Source organism: Staurois parvus, unplaced genomic scaffold (assembly GCF_062004578.1).
Source record: "Staurois parvus isolate SC_StPar_1 unplaced genomic scaffold, SC_StPar_1.0 ptg000463l, whole genome shotgun sequence".
NCBI classification, from domain to species: domain Eukaryota; kingdom Metazoa; phylum Chordata; class Amphibia; order Anura; family Ranidae; genus Staurois; species Staurois parvus.
Window position 1 is genome coordinate 1,122,580 of NW_028318259.1, and position 27,677 is coordinate 1,150,256.

General features: G+C 42.9%; 1 protein-coding gene across 4 annotated transcripts in view; it reads left to right on the forward strand.

The window, feature by feature from the left end:
- Positions 1-27,677, forward strand: part of MINK1 (misshapen like kinase 1) — a 277,145-nt gene that overhangs the window by 202,852 nt on the left and 46,616 nt on the right. For all 4 annotated transcript variants that reach the window (XM_089688956.1, XM_089688959.1, XM_089688957.1 and 1 more), the window contains 5 exons: positions 5,115-5,303; positions 8,860-8,991; positions 16,745-16,975; positions 23,545-23,630; positions 25,388-25,497. In XM_089688956.1, the coding sequence (XP_089545082.1) occupies positions 5,115-5,303; positions 8,860-8,991; positions 16,745-16,975; positions 23,545-23,630; positions 25,388-25,497 (748 nt within the window). The remainder of the gene's footprint in view (positions 1-5,114; positions 5,304-8,859; positions 8,992-16,744; positions 16,976-23,544; positions 23,631-25,387; positions 25,498-27,677) is intronic.

Here is a 27,677-nt window from a genome sequence, read left to right on the forward strand (position 1 = left end):
GCCTGTCAGATCAGCCCAGTGCAGGTGCGGACTAACCATTTGGAAACTCAGGCACTGCCCGGGGTCAGTAAGGGGCCCCATGAGATGCCCCTGGAACCTTTTTCATAGGCTTTTTTGAGCTTGGGCAAGGACACAGGGGCCCCATGATCCCCTATTGAGGGCCTGGGGTCAGTAGGGGGCCCCATGAGATGCCCCTGGAACCTTTTTCATAGGCTTTTTTGAGCTTGGGCAAGGACACAGGGGCCCCATGATCCCCTATTGAGGGCCTGGGGTCAGTAGGGGGCTCCATGAGATGCCCCTGGAACCTTTTTCATAGGCTTTTTTGAGCTTGGGCAAGGACACAGGGGCCCCATGATCCCCTATTGAGGGCCTGGGGTCAGTAGGGGGCCCCATGAGATGCCCCTGGAACCTTTTTCATAGGCTTTTTTGAGCTTGGGCAAGGACTCAGGGGCCCCATGATCCCCTATTGATGGCCTGGGGTCAGTAGGGGGCCCCATGAGATGCCCCTGGAACCTTTTTCATAGGCTTTTTTGAGCTTGGGCAAGGACACAGGGGCCCCATGATCCCCTATTGAGGGCCTGGGGTCAGTAGGGGGCTCCATGAGATGCCCCTGGAACCTTTTTCATAGGCTTTTTTGAGCTTGGGCAAGGACACAGGGGCCCCATGATCCCCTATTGAGGGCCTGGGGTCAGTAGGGGGCCCCATGAGATGCCCCTGGAACCTTTTTCATAGGCTTTTTTGAGCTTGGGCAAGGACACAGGGGCCCCATGATCCCCTATTGATGGCCTGGGGTCAGTAGGGGGCTCCATGAGATGCACCTGGTACCTTTTTCATAGGCATTTTTGAGCTTGGGCAAGGACACAGGGGTCCCATGATCCCCTATTGAGGACCTGGGGTCAGTAGGGGGCTCCATGAGATGCCCCTGGAACCTTTTTCATAGGCTTTTTTAAGCTTGGGCAAGGACACAGGGGCCCCATGATCCCCTATTGCCCGGGGGCCCCATGAGTTGTCAGACCGCCCCAGCCCAGTGTTTGGTTAATAGGATGTTTGGGAGGCTGCTGTATATACCTATTATGATAGAAATATTTAGGCTACCATTGTGAAAGCTAGTTACCCAGCCTTCATTCTGGACCACTGTCTTTATTACCTTCAGGACTCGTACACACGGGTGTTTGGAGAATGGTAAAAGCAGGTGGCTGAGCAGTGGTTTTACTGCCCTCCAACCACCCATTCAGCTGTTCAGAGCTGTGCACATGCCGTGGAAAATATTAAGCTGCATGCTGCTGTTGGCAGGCTCACTCTCCCGCTGAACACAACCCATTCAAGTAAATGGGGCCAATCCGAAAACACACAGTTTTCTGCAGGGTGGGTCAGCATTTTGTACTTGTTACAAAGTCAGTGACTGAAAATGTATTCAAGCCAGAGGAACAGAATACCATCCAGGCACTTGCATTTTGTCAGAAAGTCAGCAGTAGCAGCCCCATAGTTCACTCATGACAGGTTTACTTTAAGGATTAATATTACTGCCAAAACTTTGTTTAATGGACATCATTTTCTTCCATTGTTAAACAACCCTGCTCCCCCGTTCATCAATGGACGTTTATCCTGATAAACTCGGGGCTTTAGGCTGCGGCAGGGCAATGGCTGCCTTTACTGTATACATTTCCTATCACACCTCGCTGTACAGTATGTAACCAATCTCCCATTACTCTGAAGAGTATGTGGGCACCTACATAGAAATCAGCGGAGTAGCTTTCTTGAGCCTTACACATATATAGCACATGTCACTCTATAGTGCCAGTATTCATTTATACATGGGGAGATAATTCAGAATATCACACAGCCTGTGGCATATGGTCCCTTTCACAAAGCAGTACCGTACCACCGCATCTGTGCGGACCATGGACCCCAGAGTACAGAAGGGTTGTGGAAAAGCAGAGGTCTTGCGGGTTTCACATTTATAGATGGCAATATATCTTCATGATGGGCATGAATGCTAGAGAAGATTTTTAGGTAGAGATATTATCCCTGTCCTTTCCTGCGATTGCCACACTGCCACCCTCTCGTTTCTCCCTTTCACTGTGTTTAAAGCTTGAGACCTGTTCTTTTTATTACTGTAAATGACCTATGTGTCCCTGTTTGTACGTGGTGTGAGGGGGTATTCATAACATTAGGAAGAATGTTTACTGGTTGTTTCCCATAGCCACCAATCTAACTGCAGCTTTCACTTTACTGTTTCACACAGGAGCTTACACTCTAATGTGGTAGGGACTAGACACACACACACACACACACACACACACCATTCGTAGAGAATCCTGAGCTAGTCATGTCAGTCTGTGCACCAGAGGAGCTTACACTCTAATGTGGTAAAGACTAGAAACACACACACACCATTTGTAGAGAATCCTGAGCTAGTTATGTCAGTCTGTGCACCAGAGGAGCTTACACTCTAATGTGTTAGGGACTAGACACACACACCATTCGTAGAGAATCCTGAGCTAGTCATGTCAGTCTGTGCACCAGAGGAGCTTACACTCTAATGTGGTAGGGACTAGAAACACACACCATTTGTAGAGAATCCTGAGCTAGTCATGTCAGTATGTGCACCAGAGGAGCTTGCACTCTAATGTGGTAGGGACTAGACACACACATACACACACACCATTTGCAGAGAATCCTGAGCTAATCATGTCAGTAGGTGCACCAGAGGAGCTTGCACTCTAATGTGGTAGGGACTAGACACACATGCACACAACACAACAATCTCACACACTTTGGTTTAGTCTTCTAGATGGATGAATCTGGAACACCAGGAAGACGTTTTTGGACATACAGGTGAAACTCGAAAAATTAGAATATCGTTCAAAAGTTCATTTATTTCAGTGCAGCAACTTAAAAGGTGAAACTAATATATGAGATAGACTCATTACATGCAAAGCAAGATAGTTCAAGCCGTGATTTGTCATCATTGTGATGATTATGGCTTACAGCTCATGAAAACCCCAAATCCACAATCTCAGAAAATGAGAATATTCCATGCAATCAATAAAACAAGGATTGTACATAGAACAATATCGGACCTCTGAAAAGTAGAAGCATGCATATGTACTCAGTACTTGGTTTGGGCCCCTTTTGCAGCAATTACTGCCTCAATGCGGCGTGGCATGGAAGCTATCAGCCTGTTGCACTGCTGAGGTGTTATGGAAGACCAGGATGCTTCAATAGCGGCCTTCAGCTCTTCTGCATTGTTCGGTCTCATGTCTCTCATCTTTCTCTTGGCAATGCCCCATAGATTCTCTATGGGGTTCAGGTCAGGCGAGTTTGCTGACCAATCAAGCACAGTAATCCCACGGTCATTGAACAACCAGGTTTTGGTGCTTTTGGCAGTGCCAAGTCCTGCTGGAAAATGAAGTCAGCATCCCCATAAAGTTCATCTGCAGAAGGAAGCATGAAGTGCTCCAAAATGTCCTGGTAGACGGCTGCATTGACCCTGGACTTAATGAAGCACAGTGGACCAACACCAACAGATGACATGGCTCCCCAAATCAACACAGACTGTGGAAACTTCACACTGGACTTCAAGCATCTTGCAGTGTGTGCCTCTCCATTCTTCCTCCATACTCGGGGTCCTTGGGCCTCTCCATTCTTCCTCCATACTCTGGGTCCTTGTGCCTCTCCATTCTTCCTCCATACTCGGGGTCCTTGTGCCTCTCCATTCTTCCTCCATACTTGGGGTCCTTGGGCCTCTCCATTCTTCCTCCATACTCTGGGTCCTTGTGCCTCTCCATTCTTCCTCCATACTCGGGTCCTTGGGCCTCTCCATTCTTCCTCCATACTCGGGGTCCTTGGGCCTCTCCATTCTTCCTCCATACTCGGGGTCCTTGTGCCTCTCCATTCTTCCTCCATACTTGGGGTCCTTGGGCCTCTCCATTCTTCCTCCATACTCTGGGTCCTTGTGCCTCTCCATTCTTCCTCCATACTCGGGTCCTTGGGCCTCTCCATTCTTCCTCCATACTCGGGGTCCTTGGGCCTCTCCATTCTTCCTCCATACTCGGGGGTCCTTGGTTTCCAAATGAGATGCAAAAGTTGCTCTCATCAGAAAAGAGGACTTTGGACCACTGAGCAGCAGACCAGGTCTGTTTTTCTTTAGCCCAGGTAAGATGCTTCTGACGTTTGTTGTTCAGGAGCAGCTTGACGAGGAATACGACATTTAAAGCCCATGTCCAGGATCCGTCTGTGTGTGGTGGCTCTTGATGCACTGACTCCAGCCTCAGTCCACTCCTTGTGAAAGTCCCCAACACTTTTGAATGGCCTTTTCCTGACAATCCTCTCCAGTCTGCGGTCATCCCTGCTGCTTGTGCACCTTTTTCTTCTACACTTTTCCCTTCCACATAACTTTCTATTAATGTGCTTTGATACAGCACTTTGGGAACATCCAACTTCTTTTGCAATTACCTTTTGAGACTTTCCCTCCTTATGGAGGGTGTCAATGATGGTGTCAGGTCAGCAGTCTTTCCCATGATTGTGATTCCTACTGAACCAGACTGAGAGACCATTTAAAGGTTCAGGAACCCTTTGCAGGTGTTATGGCTTAATTATCTGATTAGAGTGGGACACTTTGAGCCGAGAATATTGCACCTTTTCACAATATTCTCATTTTCTGAGATTGTGGATTTGGGGTTTTCATGAGCTGTAAGCCATAATCATCACAATGATGACAAATCACGGCTTGAACTATCTTGCTTTGCATGTAATGAGTCTATTTCATATATTAGTTTCACCTTTTAAGTTGCTGCACTGAAATAAATGAACTTTTGCACGATATTCTAACTTTTCGAGTTTCACCTGTAGAGCGAGCATACAAAGTCCATGCAGATAGGACCTCATGTTTTGCTTTACAGCCCCAGTGTCAACCAGTAGGTCACTATGAAAGCGAAGACATGATTGGTGGCGATGGGTTACAAATCCACGTATTCCTTTCTGCTGCATCACTGAATACCCCTGTTAGTGTACACTGCTTCCTGTAGTTTAGTAGACTGGTTCTCATTGTTTGATACTCCTAATAATTTACTGTCATTCACCGACGCACTGAACAAGCTTTGTCTGGGCAGGAGTACAAGCGCAAGCAGCTGGAGGAGCAGCGCCAGTCAGAGCGCCTGCAGCGACAGCTCCAGCAGGAGCATGCCTATCTGAAGTCGCTGCAGCAGCAACAGCAGCAGCAACAACAAGAGAAGAAGCCCCTGTACCATTATAACCGGGCCGTCATGAACCCCAGTGAGAAGCCAGCCTGGGCCAGAGAGGTAGGTGTACTTATAGCCCCTTTTACTCCTTCTTGTAGCCCCAGCTACTCCTCACCTACTTATCCCTACTCAGTGCTGGGTATAATTTTCCAGGTATATCTGTGGCCTATGTAGAGTCTAGGATATGGACGAAAAAGGTCATTTATTCATCATCACGTGGAGCCAGCATGCTGATTTAAGCAGCACATATTGTAAATCCCTTTTCTTGGGGAGTCACTAACCTGGAGCAAGCAAACAGGTTTGAAGTCCCCATTCTGTAGCAGGGTTTCTTTTTAATATCTGTAAAGTTTTGTAAATTTACATTTTTTTTTTGTTTTTAGAAATAACAAATATGTTATACTTACCTGCTGTGTGTAATGGGTTTGCACAGAACAGCCCTTATCCTCTCCTTCGCAGGTCCCCTGCCAGCACTCCTGGCCCCGCCCCACTGCTGAGTGCCCACATAGTGAGCTGCTTGCTATAGGGGCACTTGTGCATAAGCGGGCACTGTGTGTCCATCAGACACACAGAGTGTGGCTCCGCCCCCCACTGGCTGTGATTGACAGCAGCAAAAGCCAATGGCTCCCACTGCTGTGTTTGAGCCCATGAGGAGAGAGCCGAGAGAGACTCGGCTTTCATGCAAATTCCGGGATTAAAATCGGGCTCAGGTATGTATTTGGGGGGAATGCATTGAGGTGTAGAAAAAAAAAAACCTTCTGCCCTTTAGAACCAATGTAATATCCTGTGTCCATGCAGGACAACTCGGCAGAAAGCTGACAGAAAATGAGAGGAACAGACATGTCTGCATTCCTTTACAGACAGAATACACTTGAGAGCAGAGTTTTCTACATCGAAAAGCTGAGCTCCTTTAACAAATAAAAATCATAGTCATAACATAAATAGCTGCAAAAACATCCTAAATCTAATGTATATTTATATGAATGTCTTCATATAAGAGTTAAATGCCTTACTTTAACCCCTTTGTAACCGCCCACCATATGTGCAGCAGCATACGTGTGGGCTTTAACACCCATGTGCCCCACATATGCATTGCTGGGCAGCCCGTATTTGTACTGAGAGTACACTCACGGCGTACTCCCAGCAAAAAGACCAAGTTGTCAAAGACAGCTCTTGGTCCAGGCTAGACCAAGGCAAGAGGAAGGACCCTCTTCTGATCCTGTGATCACTGATCACAAACCCTTCCCACCGCCGGGTGTTCTGAGAAGGGAGATGTACTGCACGTTTCGTTCTGCACTTCCGTGTCCCATTTTCAGATTACAGTGGGTTAAAGCCCCTTATTGGCTGACATCAATCAGCCTGTCCAGGCTTTGGAAAGTCACAATCCACCCAGATGCTTTGACCGGCAGCTGACTCAGCCACTAAGCAAGCTGCTGAAAACCTAAGCCAGCTGCCCCCGCCCCCTCCACAGCCTGGCGCTTGAGTGAGCATTGGAGGCACATAGCAGAGAGCCGAGAGGCGATTCTTTTCAAAGTAGAAGTGATTTGAGTGGCTATACAGCCGCTGGATCACTTTTACATGCGGTGGAAGGTGGTCCCGGCTGTCCTTTTGCCGCCTTCCCGGGCTCTCCCATTCCACCGGCTGACCATAGAGATGAGTGAGGAACGGAAGAACCCCGAGCAATCTCTGGTCTAAGAAACTAGAGGCGGCAAGGATTTTCTCACTTCTGGTTCCGGTTTGTTTACAAGCCGTTACCAGCTCATGAAAACATCAGATCAGATGCTTTTGAGGTCATAGGAGAGACCTCCTTTTTTTTTCTTTTTTTTTTTCAGGGCCTTTTCTTTCAGAAAATATATACATTTTGGGGGTTCCAAATAATTAACTAGTAAAAAAAAAATGCAGATTTTTACATGTACAGTGGATATAAAAATAGTCTACACACCCATGTTTAAAATGTCAGGTTTCTGTAATGTAAAAAAAATGAGACAAAGATAAATAATTGCAGAACTTTTTCCACCTTTTTAATGTAACTTATAAACTACAACTCAGTTGAACAACAAACTGAAATCTTTTAGGTGTAGGGAAGCAAAGATAAAAAACGAAAATCTGGTTGCATAAGTGTGCACACCCTTACACTAATCCTTTGTTGAAGCCCCTTTTGATGTTATTCCAGCACTCAGTCTTTTTGGGGAGGAGTCTATCAGCATGGCACATCCTGACTTGGCAATATTTGCCCGCTCTTCCTTGAGAAACACTCCAAATCTGTCAGATTGTGAGGACATCTCCTGTGCACAGCCCTCTTCAGATCACCCCACAGATTTTCCATCGGATTCAGGTCTGGGCTCTGGCTGGGCCATTCCAAAACTTTCATCTTCTTCTGGTGAAGATATTCCTTTGTTGATTTGGATGTATGCTTTGGGTGGTTGTCATGATGAAAGATGTTCAGCTTTCTAGCAGAAGCCTGAAGGTTTTGTGCCGATATTGACTGGTATTTGGAACTGTTCATAATTCCCTCTACCTTGACTAAGGCCCCAGTTCCAGCTGAAGAAAAACTGCCCCAAAGCTTGATGCTGCCACCACCATGCTTCACGGTGGGTATGGTGTTCTGTTGGTGATGTGTTGTTTTTGTGCCAAACATATCTTTTGGAATTATGGCCAAAAAGTTCAACCTTGGTTTCATCAGACCAGAATACATTTTCCCACATGCTTTTGGGAGACTTCAGATGTGTTTTTGCAAATTTTAGCCTGGCTTGGATGTTTTTCTCTGTAAGAAAAGGCTTCAGTCTTGCCACTCTACCCCATAGCCCAGACATATGAAGAATACGGGAGATTGTTGTCACATGGACCACACAGCCAGTACTTTCCAGATATTCCTGCAGCTACTTTCATGTTGCTGTAGGCCTCTTGGCCACCTCCCAGACCAGTTTTCTTCTTGTCTTTTCATCCATTTTGGAGGGACGTCCAGTTCTTGGTGATGTCACTGTTGTACCATATTTTCTCCACTTGATGATGACTGTCTTCACTGTGTTCCATGATATATCTAATGCCTTGGAAATTCTTTTGTACCTTTCTCCTGACTGATACCTTTTAACAATGAGATCCCTCTGATGCTTTGGACGCTCTCTGCGGACCATGGCTTTTGCTGTAGGATGCGACTAAGAAAATGTCAGGAAAGACCTACTAGAACAACTGAACTTTATTTAGGGTCAATCAGAGGCACTTTAAATGATGGAAGGTGTGTACTGACTCCTATTTAACATGATTTTGAATGTGATTGCTTAATTCTGAACCACGCTACATCCCCAGTTATAAGAGGGTGTGCACACTTATGCAACCGCATTATTTTAGTTTATTATGTTTACTCCCTGCCCCCCCACTAAAAGATTTCAGTTTGTTTTTTAATTGAGTTGTACAGTTTATAGGTTACATTAAAGGTGGAAAACGTTCTGAAATTATTTATCTTTGTCTCATTTTTTTACATCACAGAAACCTGACATTTTAACGGGTGTGTAGACTTTTTATATCCGCTGTATGTGAGAAGTGTCGGAATAGGCTTGGGAGTCAAGTGGGTATATACCTATATGGCGACCTGCTTGACTATGTGGTATCTCTTCACCAGGTGGAGGAACGGTCAAGACTGAATAAGCAAAACTCGCCTCTGGCCATCACTAAACTCAGCTCGGTGGAGTTGTCGGGGCCCCAGTCACAGACGCCTCCCTCCCAGAGACCGTTAGATTTTCAGGACCATAAGGTATGATAGGCTGCAGATTTCTATGTTCGTGCCACCTTAAGGAATTCTCCATAATTACCGTATATCTTAGTTTTGATAAGAGGTTGTTTTGTTTTTACCATAGATGAATGTTATTCAGTATATAAAGTCTTGTTAGGGTAAACCTGACCAATCCAGACAGAGTATATAATTTTGAATTAGAGGTTAACCACGGGTCAGAATGATGAATAAATCCACAGATATGGGAAGCTGAAAGTGGTTGTAAACCTCAGTTATGAAATATGAGCAAAACATATCCCTCTATACTGTGTACTTGTCTCAATCCAGAGCACTAAGTGTCTCTTCTGTCCACTGCCTCGTTCCTCTATCAGCATGAATCACTTCTGACAAGTTTTCCTGACACCAAGAGAAAAATGGTGACGGGAGGGACCTCCAGCAGATTGACATCCTCAGCTCTGCTCCTGTGTGGAGGGGGGTGTGTGTGTCCCTTCCCCTCCAATCAGCTCTCAGAGCTTTCCTCGCTGATGTAACTTCAGCTCCCCCGCTCCCTTCTTTTCAGAGCTGAGAGATCCTGTGTAAATTCTGCACTTTGAATGGATGCAGGGAAAAAATGTCTGTAGATAAACAGGAACAACTTAAGTAGGAGGATTTGTTTCATCTCTGTGTCACCTGAGGCCAGTCACTTCAGTGGGTATATGGAAGGGTTTACAACCACTTGAAGTCATACGCAAATCCCAACTTTATATATATATATATATATATATATATATGTGTGTGTATATGTATGTATGTATATATATATATATGTATATATATATATATATATATATATATATATTTATATATATACACATATATATATACATATATATACATACACATATATATATATATACACACACATATATATATATATATATATATATATATTTATATATACATATACAATATATATATTGTGCTTGACAGACTTCGATCCCAATTTCAGGGCCTTTCTTTTGGACCTTTAAAGCCCAACTCTGATCTTTTTCTTTTGGAAAGAGCAGGGAAGGGTTATAACCTGTCAGGTGTTTTTATTGTCATCTGTGTCCTATTTGGTGAGCTTTCCCTTCACTTCCTGTCAAGACAGGAAATGAGGGGAAATCTCTCTCAACAAGGTACAGGCAAAAATAAAACCACATTTGTAGTAGAGTGAAGGGTTGGAGTTTCTGATAATGATTTTATTGCGGTCTGTCTCTGATTTTATTGCTGTCTGTGTCTCTCTTTCCTGATGACAACCACGTCCCCTCTTTTTGTATGGATGTCACAGGTACAGGGAGTAAGAGAGTTCTCCCCAATGGGGGTCACAGGAAAAAAACTGACAGAAATTTTAACCCTTCCCTGCTTTATTTCGATCTAAAATACACATTTAAATGGAAGTAGGCTTTTTTTTGTGAAAGGTAGCCTCTCTGACCATTTGGCAGACTTTGAGAGGGATCCAAAGATAACATGTTGACATGCCATAGGGCCCCATTTACTCTTGTGATCGGAGCTCTGTGTGATTACATGCAGGAACCCCAGCGGGAGTTCCAGGCGATTAGCCACTACATATCAGGTGCGCTCACATGTAAATGCTCATGTAGACTGCGTCCTGGGCCGATCAGTCACAGGTAATCGCTCCATGGGCAAGCGGCTGCGATTAGCTCCTGGAACTGTCAGCCTGTAAACCACATGTAATCGCACACAGCCCATTTGCAAGTATGAATGTGGCCTAAGTAGGTGTTCTGATATGCAATTTTCACTAAAGGTAGCAGTCCCTACTTTTTTTTTTTTTGCTATTTCTAGTCCAGGTTTGTGTGAGTTAAATCACTGCTGTGTACTAAGCACATAAAGTGCCTGATCATACCTCCTGCACAGCGCCATTTGACTTTTATATTCAAATGCCGACTTTACATAGTGTAACGGAACCGGCCCCCGACTGCGCTAGGGTATTTCCGTTAGACTCGCGCTTCCCTGTCCGAACACAGATCCCCGGACACCACCGCTGATCATGCAGGAAATAAGACAGCACCAGACTCTCTTAAGACAGGAAGTCAATTGCTTTATTTTTACACAAACACAAGATATATACACAGGGCAGGGAAATACAACCAGGAACAGGAAACACATCAGCAGGCCATCCCATCAGGAGGGAAGGGCTGCCAGAAACACCCCCCACCAAACCAAGACATAAAATAGAACAATGGGATACACAACCTGGCAGTAGACAATAGGGAACACATACATCCCATAATAGTTTGCTGGCAAGCAAGACACAATAGAACAATGGGATGCAGCACATGGTAGTGAACAATGGACAACCCCCCACACCAGTACACCATATCAGGACAGACCACTCTGTACCCTTAACAACAGGCACAGGGTGGGTTACACATAAGAGGAACAACAGGGGTCCCCCCACCCCCAAAAGTCACTCCCGTCACATAGGTTTAGGCACACCCCTCCCCATGGTCATTCAAGCCCGGTTATAGGCTGCTCAAGCACTGAGCATTGCATTGTGGGTTGAAGAAAGAAGGAAACCTGCTCTTCCCTTGCCCAGGAAATCAGGGGATTTGCAGAATCTCTGGTGTTGGCTGACGGAGGAGTTTTTCTTCCTGGAAAAGTACATTTGGGCACCCTATGTAACTCATTATTGAGCCATTACTTTAGCTTCAATTTTTTTTTTATTTTAACAGTAAAGGTTTACTTTAAATAGCTACAATACAATATAATACAAAAAACACGAACCTTTAATGTCACTTTAATGCATTACGGTAAAAAATCTGTTAAGTGCAGCTCCCACTGTAGCCCCCCTAAATACTCACCTGAGCCCGATCTGCACGCTGCAGCAACTTTTATTCCTTCTCAAGGCTCTCATAGGCTTGGCTTAGAGCAGTGGGAACCATTGGCTCCTGCTGCTGTCAGTCAAAACCTGTGAGCAGGGGGGCAGGGCCGTGCTGAATAGGCAGCCCAGGAGCAAGCCTGCACGCGTGCCCTCATAGGAAGTGGCTTCTTATGGTGGCACTCGGGGAGGGGGGGGGGAGCCAGGAGCACTGGCAGGGGACCTGAAAAGAGAAGGATCAAGGCTGCTCTGTGCAATGCTAGGTATTGGTAAGTGTGACATATTTGTTATTTTAATGAAATAAAATTGAACCTTTGATATTGCTTTAATGTTCAAAGTACTGTTTTTGTTTTTAAACTTGAATGAAAATTCAAATTGAGGTGCCTTTCTCCTGTTAGAAGTTCTCATTTTAACTTTGTCCCCTCAAGAGTTTAACAGTTAACAGAAGTAATCATGTCATCAGTATGTGGCTTCAGTCAGTCTAACGAAACAATGAATAGATGCAAACAGCCCAGCTCGGGAGCAAGCCTGCACACGTGCCCCCGGGGGAAGCGGCTTTCTATGGGGGAAGTCAGTGGGAGGGGGGGAGGGGGCAGGAGCGCTGGTTAATCCATGGTGGGACATCATAATTCATATCCATGGTAGGATATCTTCAGATTTCTTGTCATTCTCTTTTTCTTCATTTGGCTGTGTAATAGTCACCAGTGACAATTTAATTGAACAAACAGATTTATTCTCCTCGGATACACTGGGGTTAACGTTTGTATATTAGGACTGATCATATAGAATGCAAGAATACACACCGCTTCATAATGGGTCTAGGCACCAGTGACAAATGTCTGAGGAGTATGTTGGGTGTGTTTGGGGAGATGATCCTTTACAACCAGTGTAACGCCATTTACAAACAGGCTAACGTGACTTTAAGGCCATCTCCAGGAATTACATAAGAACTACCCTTGCAGCGGGGCCTTCCTTCACTGCAATGTTTAGCTGCTCATTGACTCTACGAGATGAGGGATAAGGTGTAATGCCTTACTCCTCAATCTAACGGGCTCCCTCCATCTGTGCGACCATACTCCTAAGCCTCTGACTCGCTGGGTCACGCAGTGACGTCATCAAGCACAGCGCAGGGCCAATAGCCCTGTATTGTATTTGAGGACAAGGGCCCGTCCACAAATTGCAGTGGCAGAGAACGCCACAACGAGGAGAAAAATGAAGTACTAAAACGTATCCTCATCCCATAGAGTTAACAAGCTCATTTGCAGTACAAGTGTGTTTTTGTTTTTTTTTTTGTTTTTTTAATCATTCCTAGAGTTGGGCTTTGGGTTCAGCAGGTTTAAATGGCACAGATATGAAAACCCCCAAATGACATACCTGCTTTTAAGTCTTTCAATCTCCATCACATGACCTAAAATTCTCCTGGTTCTCCAAAGCAGTTTGGCAGGTGGGAATTACACTCAGAACCGGTTACATCACTGCTGGAAGTAATGTATGCCCACATGTTACTCTAGTTTCCAGGATATTTTCCCAATTTATGGAGATGAAGTCGACTGATCCTAGAAAAGTGTTTTAGAAATGAATGTACAGGATATTTATTTGTTCCATATACTGTCCGTACCGTGCTTCTTGTTCAGCACTACTATGCAGGAAACACGGGGAGGTTGATTTACTAAAGGCAAATAGTCTGTGCACTGCAAGTGAGGGGAAGCTGTGAAATGAGGGCAAGCTCTGCTGATTTCTATCATTAAATCATGTGCCATCAAAAATGCTATTTTTAATTTTCCTTGCATGTGATTGGGCGTTTTTTTTTTTTGCAAAGTGAAGCTTTACCTCATTTACTAAGCTCTGTAGTGCACAGTAGGTCTGCCTTTAATAAATCAACCCCAGTATGTACATGGTATAGGTCAGGGGTAGGCAACCTGAGAGCCGCAGGACTACAAGTTCCATCATGCCTCTGCAAGTCATAGCTGTAACTCAGTTTTGTAATCTTTGCAATGCCTCATGGGAAATGTAGTTCCACAACAGCTAGAGAGCCGCAGGTTGTCTACCCCTGGTATAGGTAAACATGCCTTGCTCTCATGTACCTATCCATTTACAGAAACATCTTTGAAAGGATTTCTCCATGGGTGTCAAACTGGCGGCCCTCCAGCTGTTGCCAAACTACAAGTCCCATGAGGCATGGCAAGATTGACAGTTACAAGCATGACACCCAAAGGCAGAGGCACGATGGGTTTTGTAGTTTTGCAACAGCTGGAGGGCCGCCAGTTTGACACCCCTGCATTACTCCTTGACAAAGTTATCGGTGTTATGCCTATCATATTTGTGTACATTTCTAAATACATTTTAAAGCGAACCTGCATGTTGCATACACAATGCAAACTAATCTATACTTCAGATGCCATAAGGAGTCCACTTCTACTTCACCACCCTGCCGCCCCTATGTGCAGCCCCCTCCCTAGGGTTCCTATAGGAATTCCAAATTTCAGACAGACAGTAATTAAAAAGTGACCCCTACAGCACCCCGCCCTGCCGCCCCTATGTGCTACTGCATCCCCCTCCCTGGGCATTTTATAGGAATTCTAACTTTCAGAAAGACAGTAATTAAAAAGTGACCCCCTACAGCAGCGCCCCCCCGCCCTGCCGCCCCTATGTGCTACTGTATCCCCCTCCCTAGGGTTTTTATAGGAATTCCAACTTTCAGACGGACCGTAATTAAAAAGTGACCCCCCCACCCTACCAACCAAGCAAACACCCACCCATGTGACAGTGCTTGGGACTGGCGATTGGCTGTTTATTCCATTGGAGGAGTGAATCGGCATGCTCCATTTTCTAAATGGCATTTAAAGCGGAGCTCCACCCAAAAGGGGAAGTTCCGCTTTAAGGACTGCTCCCCCACTCCCCATTAAGGATTGGCACCTTTGGGGGGTGGGGGGGGGGAGCAAATACCCGAATTTGACAGGTATCCGCTCCCACTTCCGGTCTGATCGCCTATGCCAGGGGTAGGCAACCTGCGGCTCTCTAGCTGTTGTGGAACTACATTTCCCATGAGGCATTGCAAAGATTACAAAACTGACAGTTACAGCTATGACTTGCAGAGGCATGATGGAACTTGTAGTCCTGCGGCTCTCAGGTTGCCTACCCCTTTCCTAGGCAATAGGAAATGGAAGGTGTCCTCCCTCCCTCCCTGTAGTCTTTTGGGACACGTGACAGGTCCCAGAAGACTACAGGACCATTCATGAAGCGCAGCGCTGCTCTCGCATGCGCAGTGGGTACCCGGCTGTGAAGCCGCAAGCTGTCACAGCCGGGTGCCCACGCTGAAGATGCCAGCAACTGGAATACAGGAGGGCCGGTGAAATGGGCTGCGGGACACACACCACTGGACCCTGGGACAGGTAAGTGGCTGTTTTTTAAAAGTCAGCAGCTACAGTTTTTGTAGCTGCTGTCTTTTATTTTTTGACAGGGTGACCGGAACTCCTCTTTAATGTCTTGTGGCTCTTGAGCGGTTTGGTGAGGGAAGGAGAAGATGCCTTATGGTGGCGTCTGTACAATACTTTAGTTTTCATCCCGTGTGCAGAGTACAGGTTCACGTTAAAAACAAAAAAGTAGATTTCTTAAGAAACCAGATACTTCTGTGTGTAGCTGTAGAAAAATCAAATATTTGCATTAAAAGGTTGCATTGCAGAATTCCAGACAAAAAGGTAAACACACGAAATGAATGTGTGCTATTTTACCTGCAAAATGATTTGTTAACCAGCCAGTCTTGCAATTCCCGTTGCCCTGCCACACTGACAAGTTGGGATTCCTGGTGCTCATTTGTAGCTTCCTGTGTCACCTGACTTTTCATTGGTTTGTGTAAGTACACCATCATGGCAGCAGACAATACCGTTTGACTAGCCTACAGGGCATTTCGACTTGCACTGGCAGTATTTCATATCACATTTCATCATATCTAGTGAGTATATGCGTGGACTAAAGGATTCTTCCTAAATATTTGACAGGGGTTCTGCTTTAAAGGGTTAGTTCACCTTTACCGAAAAAATGTCTGTCCAGTTAAGGGGCTCCTGTAAATATAAACAAACTACAGCTTTGTCCAAAGGTAAATCATGCCCTTGCTATAGGTGTAGGCCATTTATGTACCTCCCAAAGTCCCCAGAGGTGGCATGATTCCTGTAGAGGAAGATGAAAGAGCGCACAAACCTTGCGCATTACTCACAAAATGATTGTATAACAGGCATAAGTAACCATAATCCAAACAGGGTTACAGATAAATCAAAAAGGGGGGGGGGTGAAGGCTAACGCGTTTCAAAGGGTGCTCCCTTCTTCATCAGAGCTGGGTTTGGCAGATAGAAACTTCAGTATGGCAGAGTTCCCATTGGATGAATACACAACACGCTGCTTGTCACTAACGCCTGTTTGATCTGAGTCCTTGAGCGCAGGAGATAATGGATCTGTGGCATGATTCCTTCCTGCCTTGTTGCTAGGATGTTTCTAGGACACTTCTAGCTGATTCAAACCTCTTGCATGCACTCTTTCCCTCCCCCCTGTTGCAGTAGCTCTGAGCTCAACAGTGTTGTGATGGAGGGGATAGTGGACCACACATGTGCGAGTGTGAGAGCTGGTTCCTGTGATGACGGGGGTGAGCACTAACAGCTGGAAGTGTCTTAGGCAAAACAGGTTGATGTCATCTCTTGGAGTTTTTCAGCCAGGCTTTGGGAGGTACGTAAATGATCTACACTATAGCAAGGGTGTTATGCACAGTTTGTTTTTATCTACAGACACCCCTTACCTGCATAGGCAGTTTTTAATGTTGAACTAGCCATTAAATGAAAGGAGAAGCATCTCAGAATCTCTGTGTTAGTCTTTCAGTCATTCCATTTACTCATATGCTCATTCCATCATCCATATCTCCTTCAGCCACTCCGAAATGTTCCGCAGAACCGCATAGTCCTCAAACCCAGCCCCCGTCCGAATTCCTTTCAAGACCCAGCACCTGCTCCCAGTCGCCAGCCAGCCATCGCCCTTCCCCTCTCTCGGGGCCAGCTAGCCCGTCAGAGCTCAGACCCCTCACCAGAAGGGGTTATGCCCTCCACTCGACCAGAGAGGGGACCCTGGGTGAAAATGGAACCAGAGGCCCCACCTCCGAAGGTAATGGGACCATGGCGTACCTTTTTGCTTGCCATAGGTCCCTGTCCATTCTGAGTCTTCCCTTTTCTTGCTCTGCTTCTAATTCTTCATCTCTTGCCTGTTACTGCAAGCTTTTTACTTACAAGATTTTACAGCTGATTTCTCAAACACATTATAAGTTATTTCTGTTTCTTCATCTAATTCTGTGTTTCCAAACTTTTGCTCAGTTGTGTAACTAGTCCACAAGCATCCATTCACTTACATGCATTCTCAGTGTCCTCACTTCAAGGTGTCCTGTACTACCTGCAAGGGTATCATTGATCAGAAAGTGCCCAGGCTTCTTGAAGATGGTTTATATCGGCAATTAAAATTATATAGTGAAGCGCTTAAATCCTATATAAAATTATACTAAAATGCATCAAATTGCAAGTGCAAAGAAACCTTAAATCATATCAGCATCATGTGCAATGACATTTCCTCCCGGCAGGGGGAGTAAAAATCAATATTCAAATTATCACAACCTCTATTGTGAAATAACATATACAGTGATATACCTGTAACATATATATGTGTTCAACACAAACTAAAAGTGCATATGTTAACTGATAAACCACAAATAAGTGATCAATATGATAATTAATATTCTTATATATCCATGTGAAAAATGCTAAAAGCAAGTGAACACCAAAATTAAAAATATAAGTATAAATATTTTCCTTCAAAACAGAATAATCCTAAGTGCAAAACAAATCCGTGCATCACACTTAAAACAGTTGCTCTATTTGTTAATAAAACAGACAATCACTAGTGCGAAACAGTCCATGCAAGTGCAACTATATGTGCTGCTCATAAAACGTGATCCACTTCTAGTGTGTATGGTATCCTCCAAATGGCAGCAATGCCTGCTCGCCTCCCCTCCTAGACCCACACAGGGCCAAACAGCAATTTCCACCTCAGTGGTATCTCCTCACTTGGCAATCTCCTCCTTCCCGGATATCTTCTCACTTATCTCCACTCCCCGATATATAGTGAATACAAAAAACTTTCCATAGTGTAGTATTTTATTAAAACATGAAAAGATAAATAAAGTATTGCACTCGCATTGTAGAATTTTCATACAGGCCTTTTTACCACATCCTCTGGGTAATTGTGTATATCACAGGGGGAATCCAAGATGGCCGCGGCGTCCGGACACGTGTCACCGGAAGTGACGTACCAACCGACGCGTTGCGTCACGCACCTCGTGACTTCCTCAGGGTCTACTGCCTGTAAGGGTATCATTGATCAGAAAGTGCCCAGGCTTCTTGAAGATGGTTTATATCGGCAGACATATCCAGGCTGCTGATCCAGTCACTACGCCAATAGCTGACACTGAAATGAGCATGTCCTCTCACACAGCATTCCTGGACATTCCCTCTGAAGGGAAGATGGTTAACCATCTCAGGTTCACATGACACTCTTTGAGAAACCCTTTTCGAAACAGTTCTTCCTGATGAGGGTTTTGTCACCTGTAACACTAAAAGACAATGGTGCTCAACTAGCTGCATGCTGCTCCTTAAACTTTTTGAAATGAAAGAGAATATATGTAAAGTTTTATTGTGCTTCTGGATACAGAAAAAAAAATAGGAAAAGAAATTAAAGCAAAAATAAACTTCATTGTTGGGGGCGAGCTTTTGCCAGAATCTGCAAGTATGCACAGCGTCCTTGCAGATCATGGCGCACACCTACCCCCTTCTGTGCTGTCCTCACCTGTCACCATTGTGTTCCCCTCCACTGCCAGTACTTCCAGGTTCTATGGCGAGCCTCTTCTGCTGTTGTGAATCCCCCGGTGATGTACAGTGGGTATATAAAAAAAATCAACCCCCTAAATATTATTATTATACAGTATTTATATAGCGCCAACAGTTTGCTCAGCGCTGTACATTACAATGGGAGACAATACACGAGACAGTACAGTAACAGTACAATTCAGGGCCCTCGAACCCCTCGTGTATCGAATTGTATTGTTATTGTACTGTCTCGTGTACTGTCTCCCATTGTAATGTACAGCGCTGAGCAAACTGTTGGCGCTATATAAATACTGTATAATAATAATAATATATAAATCCTGTATAATAATAATAATAATCCCATTTTGTTGCTTTGCAGCCTGAAATGAAGATGGACACAGTTTTTGTTTTATCCAGCTGTATTTACTCAGTGCAACTTATAACATCCAAGTGAAAGTTAGAACACCAACATGTCATATATTTAAAAAAAAAAAAAAAAAAAAATCAAAAACAGAATCACTGAGTTGGAAAAAGGATCCCCCCCTCCTAAAATTATTATTATTATACAGTATTTATAAAGCGCCAATAGTTCGCTCAGCGACTTGTAAACTCAATCAGGTGTAGCTAATCACCTTTTCAATGGCACACAAAGCCACCTGACTTTCTACTGTGATCAGCTGTGGTCATTTTGATTAGCTCAGCATGAACAGAGCTTTCCTAGAGCATTTCAGTCCCTGGTAATGCAACTGAAGCAAACACTCAACTATGGGTGGTAAGACACTGTCAAAAGATCTCTGGGATAAAGTTGTGGACAGGCACAAGTCAGGAGATTGGTACAAAAAAAATTCAAATGCTTTATCAATGCCTAGAAGCACAGTAAAGTCTGTTATTAAAAGGTGGAAGGTATTTGGTACAACACAGACCCTCCCTGGATCAAGACGTTGCTTCAAACTGGATGAAAGAGCCAGGAGAAAACTGGTCAGAGAGGCTACCAAGAGGCCTACAGCAACTCTGAAGCTGTGTCAGGAATTGATGACAGAGTGGTCATTGTGTGCATGTGACAACAATATCACAAATCCTCCACAAGTGTGGCTTGTATGGGAGGGGTGCAAGAAAAAAGCTGCTCCTCAAGAAAGACCGCATTCAGTCATGACTGAGCTTTACCAAAACGCACCTTGAAGATTCCGAGGCCACATGAAGAAAGGTGTTCTGTCGGATGAGACTAAAATGGAATGATTTGGCCTCAACACTAAATTATATGTCTGGCAGAAATCCAATCCAGCTCACCATCCAAATCCCATCATTCCTACAGTACAGCATGGAGGGGGGAATATCCTGTTATGGGGGTTTCTCTGCAGCAGGGACTGGAGCACTTGTCAGGATAGAAGGAAAAATTGATTAGGGAAAATCCCATCAAATTCCTGAGGAAAATCTGCTGCCCTCTGCCAGAAAGTTGTCCATGGGTAGAAGGTTTACCTTCCTACATGACAATGAGCCAAAGTACACAGCAAACATGAGCCCACAGTGGTTGGAGGAGAAAAATGTCTTTGCACGGCCTAGTCAGAGCCCAGACTTAAACCCCATTGAAAATCTGTGTGATGACTTGAAGACTGCAGTCCACAAACGGTCACCATCAAATGTAACTGAACTTGCTCAGTCCTGCAAAGAAGAGCGGGCAAACAAACACTGTGTCTGTCTTTATTTCAAGCTGCAAAGCAACAAAATGTGATGATTTTAAAGGGAGTGATTCTTTTCTATACCCTTTGTAACTGTTGTGCGTGCACGCAAGAGTTGCTTTGTCCCTGGCGCCTGGCCCGTTGATGCCACCAACTAGCAGATAGTGTACAGTGCACACAGAATATTTTTTAAAAATTGCTATGGAAATGAGGAATACGTTTTTTTTTGTTTCGCCAGAAGAGGTTTTGCATGTTTCTTCTGCCACATATTCTTACCTCCTAGTATTTTTTTATTTTCAGAGTTTAAAGTGGAACTCCAGCTATACCCTAAGCCTAAATCTACTGCAACCCCCATTCTAAGAGTAATCTATGTACCCCGTAAAAAAAGAGATGCCTATACTTACCTATTCTGAATCCGGTCTGGTTGCTTCCAGCGCCAGCTTCAGTATAGAGGAGAGGCAGTAACAACAACTGCAGGGCTTGGGCAATAATATCTACTGGCTTAATGTGAGACAGCTGTTGTGCACTGCCCCTCCCCTACACTGAAACCGGCGCTGGAAGTTAGTCATGTGACTGGACCGGAGCAGCTTCAGAATAGGAACGTTTAAACATCTTTTCTTTACTGGGTAGATAGAATAGTTTTAGAATGGGGGTGGGGACAGATTTAGTCTGACCCCCGGTTCACATCTATGCGGCTGTGCGGGCCGCGTTTTGCTCGGGCACAAGAGCCCATTCATTTGAATGGACTCCCATGCCTGTGACACGCAGGGAAAGAAGTCCCTGCACTTCTTTGGAAAACGCAGCCCGCACGAGAACCTCGGTTCCCAATATGGATGTGTTTTCCAGTGCGGGTAGCGTGCCATTAGAACTAATGGCACCCGCCCCTTGGGTCCACAATTCTCTGTGCGGGTGGTGCGGCTGCACGGATTTTCATGGGTATCCGCAGCGGCACCACCCACATAAATGTGAACCTAGGGTAAGTTGGGGTTTGACCGGAATGGCACTTTAAGTCTGCTTAATGACAAAAATAAAGTTTCATTCCCAGTTAACTCCAAAGAGAGGTCTGAAAACCTACCAATAGGAAAATGCTGCACCCCTGCTTTGCCTGGTCACATGACAATTGCCAAGGCATTGCATTGCAGAGTATAGAGTTCAGCTTGATTTAAAGTCCACCTCTCCATCTTACAATTAGAGATCAGTGGACCCTGGAAAATATTGTCGGCAGCCAAGCATTGAAGGCAATGCAGCGTGACTGCAAGGCTAGCCTGTTCAAAAAATTGATGCTCGCTGCAGATTATGAGGTTATTTCGCAGAAATTTAACTTTGGCGCTTCAAATTTAATCAGAGCGGCACTTTTCCTTTAATTTTACAAGAGTTATTCATCTATTAATACTTTTACTTTAGATAATATTCCTTTATCGAAAGAAACGATGACTTTGCAATTGAGAATTAAATCAAATATGTGCCCCATAGGTGTTCCATCTGCCATACTTGGTTGTACTGGTATAATCTGATAGTACCCTGATATTTATTCCTGGTTAAGACCCCTAGGGTTGATGATGAAATTATTACTGTATTAGAGCTGAGGCACTACACTAACTAGCCATTAGTTAATTCGTAATAAAGCAGAGAGATTGAAAAGCAAAATAACTAGTAAGTTACACAATGTATAAAGAGAATTGAAAATACCATAAACAGCGCTCTCAACCCTCAAATACACTTTAATTAAATTTTAAAAAAAATTAACAAATGTGTATATATATAAATAAACATGAAAAAATAAAAACTACCACCAAATAATTCCTAGATTGTAAGCTCGAAAGAGTTGGGCCCTCTTACCCCTCGTACGTTGTTTGTTGTTGTTGTACTGTGCCATGTATTGTCCCCCCCTCTATTGTACAGCGCTGAGCAAACCCTTTGGCGCTATATAAACTCGAAGTAATAATAATAATAATAATAATAAAATACCAATATTGTGCCAAAAGAAATAAAAAAAAAAAAACAACTCAGAAAAAAGTCCACTAAGTATAGTCCATATATATATATATATATATATCATCAAAAAATCCAAAAAAATATTTTCTTAATAATTGTGAATTCTTCGGTGCTCAACACCCCATCAAAGTGCTAAGAGCACAGAAGAATTCACGATTGTGGAGAATATATTTTTATTGAAGAAAGATTTATTTATATATATATAGATGATAGATAGATAGACTAAGTGGACTTTTTTCTGAGTTTTTTTTTTATTTCTTTCGGCAGGATATTGGCACTCTTATTTAGTGGCAGTTTTTCGTGTGTATATATATATATATATGTATGTGTGTGTGTGTGTATATGTATGTATATATGTGTATATGTATGTATGTATGTGTGTATGTATATATATATATATATATATATATATATATATATATATATATATATATATATATATATATATATATATATATTTGTTATTTTTTTTTTATTTAAGTGTATTTGAGTGTTGAGAGCGCTGTTTATGGTATTTTCCATTCACTTTACACATTGTTTAATTAGCTTAAGAATAGCAGCTCCAATAATAATTTATATTTAAAATATCACGTTAATGTGGCGTGATTCTATAGGTTATTTGATGGATTGATCTATATAGATATAATTTCCAATGTTTTAATTATACATAGAATTTATAGTAAGTTACACAGTTCACAGAAGTCAGGGGTTGCATTTGAGGACCACATGTAGCTGGTTGTGCACCATGGTACTAAGATCTACCATCCTTCATAGTTCTCGGAGTTTCATGTCTGCTGCTTTCTGCATAACCAGTTTGTCTTTCTGTCGTCCCAGAGGTTTTCCTCCAGGTTTTACTGTCCGTAGCTTTTTTCCCCCTCATAATCCTCTATGTTCAGTGTTTAGCAATGGAGCTTTTTCTTCTACTTCTGGATGCAGAGATTACTTATCAAGGGAATTTTCCACTTCTTCCTGAACCTACTTCCTCTCCTATTTTTGTCTTGAGAAAAATACTGAGCCTGCAATTGTTGATCTCCTTTTGAAAATGAATTTTTTTTTTCTTCAATAAAGGTCTTTTATTCCAGAGTATGTCTTTTTTTTTTATTTTAAAAGGAAACCACTGTGTCCAGCCTCACTATTTATTTTCTTTTAGGTTCCACAGAGGACGACATCCATAGCCACAGCTCTGAATACAAGTGGGTCAGGTGGAAACAGACAGGTCCAGGCTGTGAGAGCCAGGTAACTAGCATCAGCTACATCTAGGAAAAAACCCAATCAATATGGCTTAGGTCAGGGGAATCTGGTAGATTCTGTAAGGTCACTTTATCTGCAAGTGCCCCTGTTACTTAGAGCGGAGATAAACTTGCCTTTCCTTCAACGGTCCCCATCCTTCGCTGGAACCGACATCTTCTGCTGGGTGTTTGTCTTTATTGGCTGGCACTGGATGATGTCACTTATGCACATGCACAGCATTCAGTCTTCCCTGCATAGAGGGACCATGTCAGTTTACTTGCCAACGAAGACCGTGAACAAGGAGGTAAGTGTAGTTACCTTTAGACTGCCTCGGCGGCTGAAATTTCTTCAAAAAAATCTCCCTTGAAGAAGCCTGTGAGGGTGAAACATGTAGGGAGTAACCACAATTACATAAGTTTGAATCTCAGTTTTACTCTTAGTACTGAAATTGTTTTTGTTTCTGTATTTTTTCCTTTTTTGTTGTGTTTTTTACAAAAATATGAAATAAGTTATATAACCTTTTAATATGTTTGGTATTCATGTTCTTGCACCCTGAAAGTCCCATCTTCTCTATTGAATATTTGTATTTACTGGAGAAGTAAGATTGCATGTCTCACTGCAAACAAAGCGCTTGCCTGCTCACAGTTTTTGGCAGTGGAACTTTAGTTCCGCCTTAAGCCTTGAAATAGCCATTGTGCACCAGTTCAACCCAATCCATTTTGTTGGCATTTTGGTGATCTGGGAACACCATTTACTGACCTGTTTGTAGAGATATTCCCAAACACATTCTCTACAGGCTCTTTGCAGTATCAAACAAGCTTTGGATGGCTGAATCTGATTGGTGATCCATTTTTATTTTACAGATGAATACTAAAGTTCCAGCAAACTTTAATAGTCTAATACCCTTTTTACACCCCTGGGTTTCTTCCTTGAGGAAAATACCACATTCAGAACTAAATGGGTGGTCAGCTTAAAGTGGTTGTAAAGGTAGAAGGTTTTTTTTACCTTCATGCAGAAAGTAGAAGGTTTTTTACCTTCTAATATTCACCTAAGCCCCCTCTCGATCCAGCGATGTGCGCTGGAGTCTCGGCTATCCCAGGACTCCCTCTCCCCATTGGCTTAGACAACAGCAGGAGCCATTGGCTCCTGCTGCTGTCAGTCACAACCAGTGAGCCAATGAGGAAGTAGAGGGGGCAGGGCTGAGCCGCGGCTCAGTGTGTCAATGGACACCGCGCCTCCTCGGGTGCCCCCATAGCAAACGATCATGTACACTGGCTGAAAATTCGTTTTTGATGGAGAAAAGTTTTTCCTTCCCTCCCCTTCGAGTTTTCCCATCACTGCTATTGAAAAAGAACACCAGTTTGACCCCACTAACGATTAAAAAATCAAACTAATATTCTTCAAATGAAAATTCTCGAACAGAAATCTGTAGGTGTATGGCCAGCTTTAGCCATCAAATAGGTGGACAGCTCCCAGGTATCTAAATACAATTGGCTACGTGGATTTCAGATTAGGGTAAATAGAGTGGATTTTGTTATTTTTCTGAAAACTTTTGATTTTACTTGTTTTTGGTTTTTTTTGTTTTTTTGTAATTTTAAACTTTGTTTTATTATTATTGTAATGAGGAAAGAGCTGAGCATTTGTAAATTAAATTCCAGTTTGGGTTTAGAAGCTGTTATTTTTTTTTTCCCTGCCATTGTCATTGTAAATAATATTTACCCTCTTCTGAGTATATGCTTTGTGTGTGTTCTCTCTTCTTCCAGTAACCCAGACCTCCGCCGGGCAGAGAGTGGCTGGGAAAGGGGAGATTCCCTACTGCAATCTCCTCACCCAAACCTTCCCCAGGCTGGATCTCTAGAGAGGAACCGCATAGGTGAGACCACATACCACCATAACCAACACCTATGTATTGTTAGATATGGTCAGGTCAGAGCTAACTGTCACTGGTGTGACCTACTACCCCAGAGACTTGGGACAGAGCTCACCAAATCTGTGAATGATCATTCTTATACAAGATGATTCTATGATCGATAACTATTCTGTCAAAATAAATGTACACTTAAAGGGACTTATTTGTAAATGTTTTCACCCAAGATTCACATAACATCACCTAAGAGTCACATATTTTCTAATTGGAGTCCGATGGAAATGTATCCGACTCCCGAGTGGAACAGTGTGAATCTTCAGTGAAAATATTTGAAATGTTTTCTTGTTCTGGGTGGAGTGGGGAAGGATCAGAACCTCTGTCAGGTTCCTACTGCTGTTTGTCTGGCACAGTTTACCATATTTATCCTGGTGACAGTTGTAACTGAGGCAGACATTGGTTTTACCTTTGTCGATGAAATAGGTTTCCTCATTGGAATATCTCCCTTCAGTTACTGCTCTGGTGACAACTGTTTAATTTCACCTCACTTTGTGGAGTATTCTTACCATTTTCTGACAAGGGTTTTGCTCTACTAAACCTGAAAGACGTATGTGTTTCTGAAAAAAAAAAAAAAAAGTATGCTCACCTAGGTGGATGCAGCATTGATCTAATGCCGCAGCTATACGCCGCTGCTTCTAAGACTGAGAACTGAGCGATCAAATACCACTGATCACTCACTTCTTGGCCTTCACTGACTGTCAGTCACTGGCTCTCTGCTCTTCCACTCCAGCACTCACTAGAGCGCCAGGCTGTGGAGGGGTTGGGAACGGCTAGCTCAGGCTCTCAGCGGCTTGCTGAGAGGCTTAGCCAGCTGCCAGTCCAGGCATCTGGGTGGATCCGGACCATATGGATGGCATCTTTTTCAGAGCTTAGACAGGCTTAGTGATGTCTGCCAACAGCGGCTTTAGCCCACTGTCAGCCAAAAATGGGTCACAGTAGTGAAGAACAAACTGCACTCTTGTGATCCATTGGAGAAGTATAGCCAAAATAGCTTTCGCTATACTTCTCCTTTAACCAGAAAAAAAAGGTTTCGGCTAGGGTTACACTTTAAAGCAAATCTTTGCTTTGCTCGTGCAGGGTAAAGTGACAGGTTCACTTCAAAGCCCCCATCCCTAGCAACACATGTCAGTCATTTGCTCCGCTCGCTTCTCTTCCTTTAATGTGAAAACAATAGTGCTTGATAACTGACACAAAGCTGTCACACTGCGGGGAGAAGAGAGTCCTCAGCTCTGTATAATCTTCAACTAGGATGACCGAGCTTAGAGAGGGCTTCAGTTCCTTCCAGCAGCAGCGGAGCTAAAGGAAGGTATGTCTGTGAAGGTTCTCATTTATCCAGGTCACGGTATTGGTAGTTGGTCACATTCCACTTGACGTGTTCTGTAATGTTGAAGATGATTCATATCTTCTCCAAGCCACTTCTAAACAGTGATGGGATCAGCCCAGCATCTATATCCATAAAGATAGCACAGACCCCTTAATCCAGTCACCACTGAATGTTTCAAGCCAGATTATTATTATTATTATACAGGATTTATATATTATTATTATACAGGATTTATATATTATTATTATACAGGATTTATATATTATTATTATTATTATACAGGATTTATATATTATTATTATTATACAGGATTTATATATTATTATTATTATACAGGATTTATATATTATTATACAGGATTTATATATTATTATTATACAGGATTTATATATTATTATTATTATACAGGATTTATATATTATTATTATACAGGATTTATATATTATTATTATTATACAGGATTTATATATTATTATTATACAGGATTTATATATTATTATTATTATACAGGATTTATATATTATTATTATACAGGATTTATATATTATTATTATTATACAGGATTTATATATTATTATTATACAGGATTTATATATTATTATTATACAGGATTTATATATTATTATTATTATACAGGATTTATATATTATTATTATTATTATACAGGATTTATATATTATTATTATACAGGATTTATATATTATTATTATTATACAGGATTTATATATTATTATTATACAGGATTTATATATTATTATTATTATACAGGATTTATATATTATTATTATACAGGATTTATATCGCG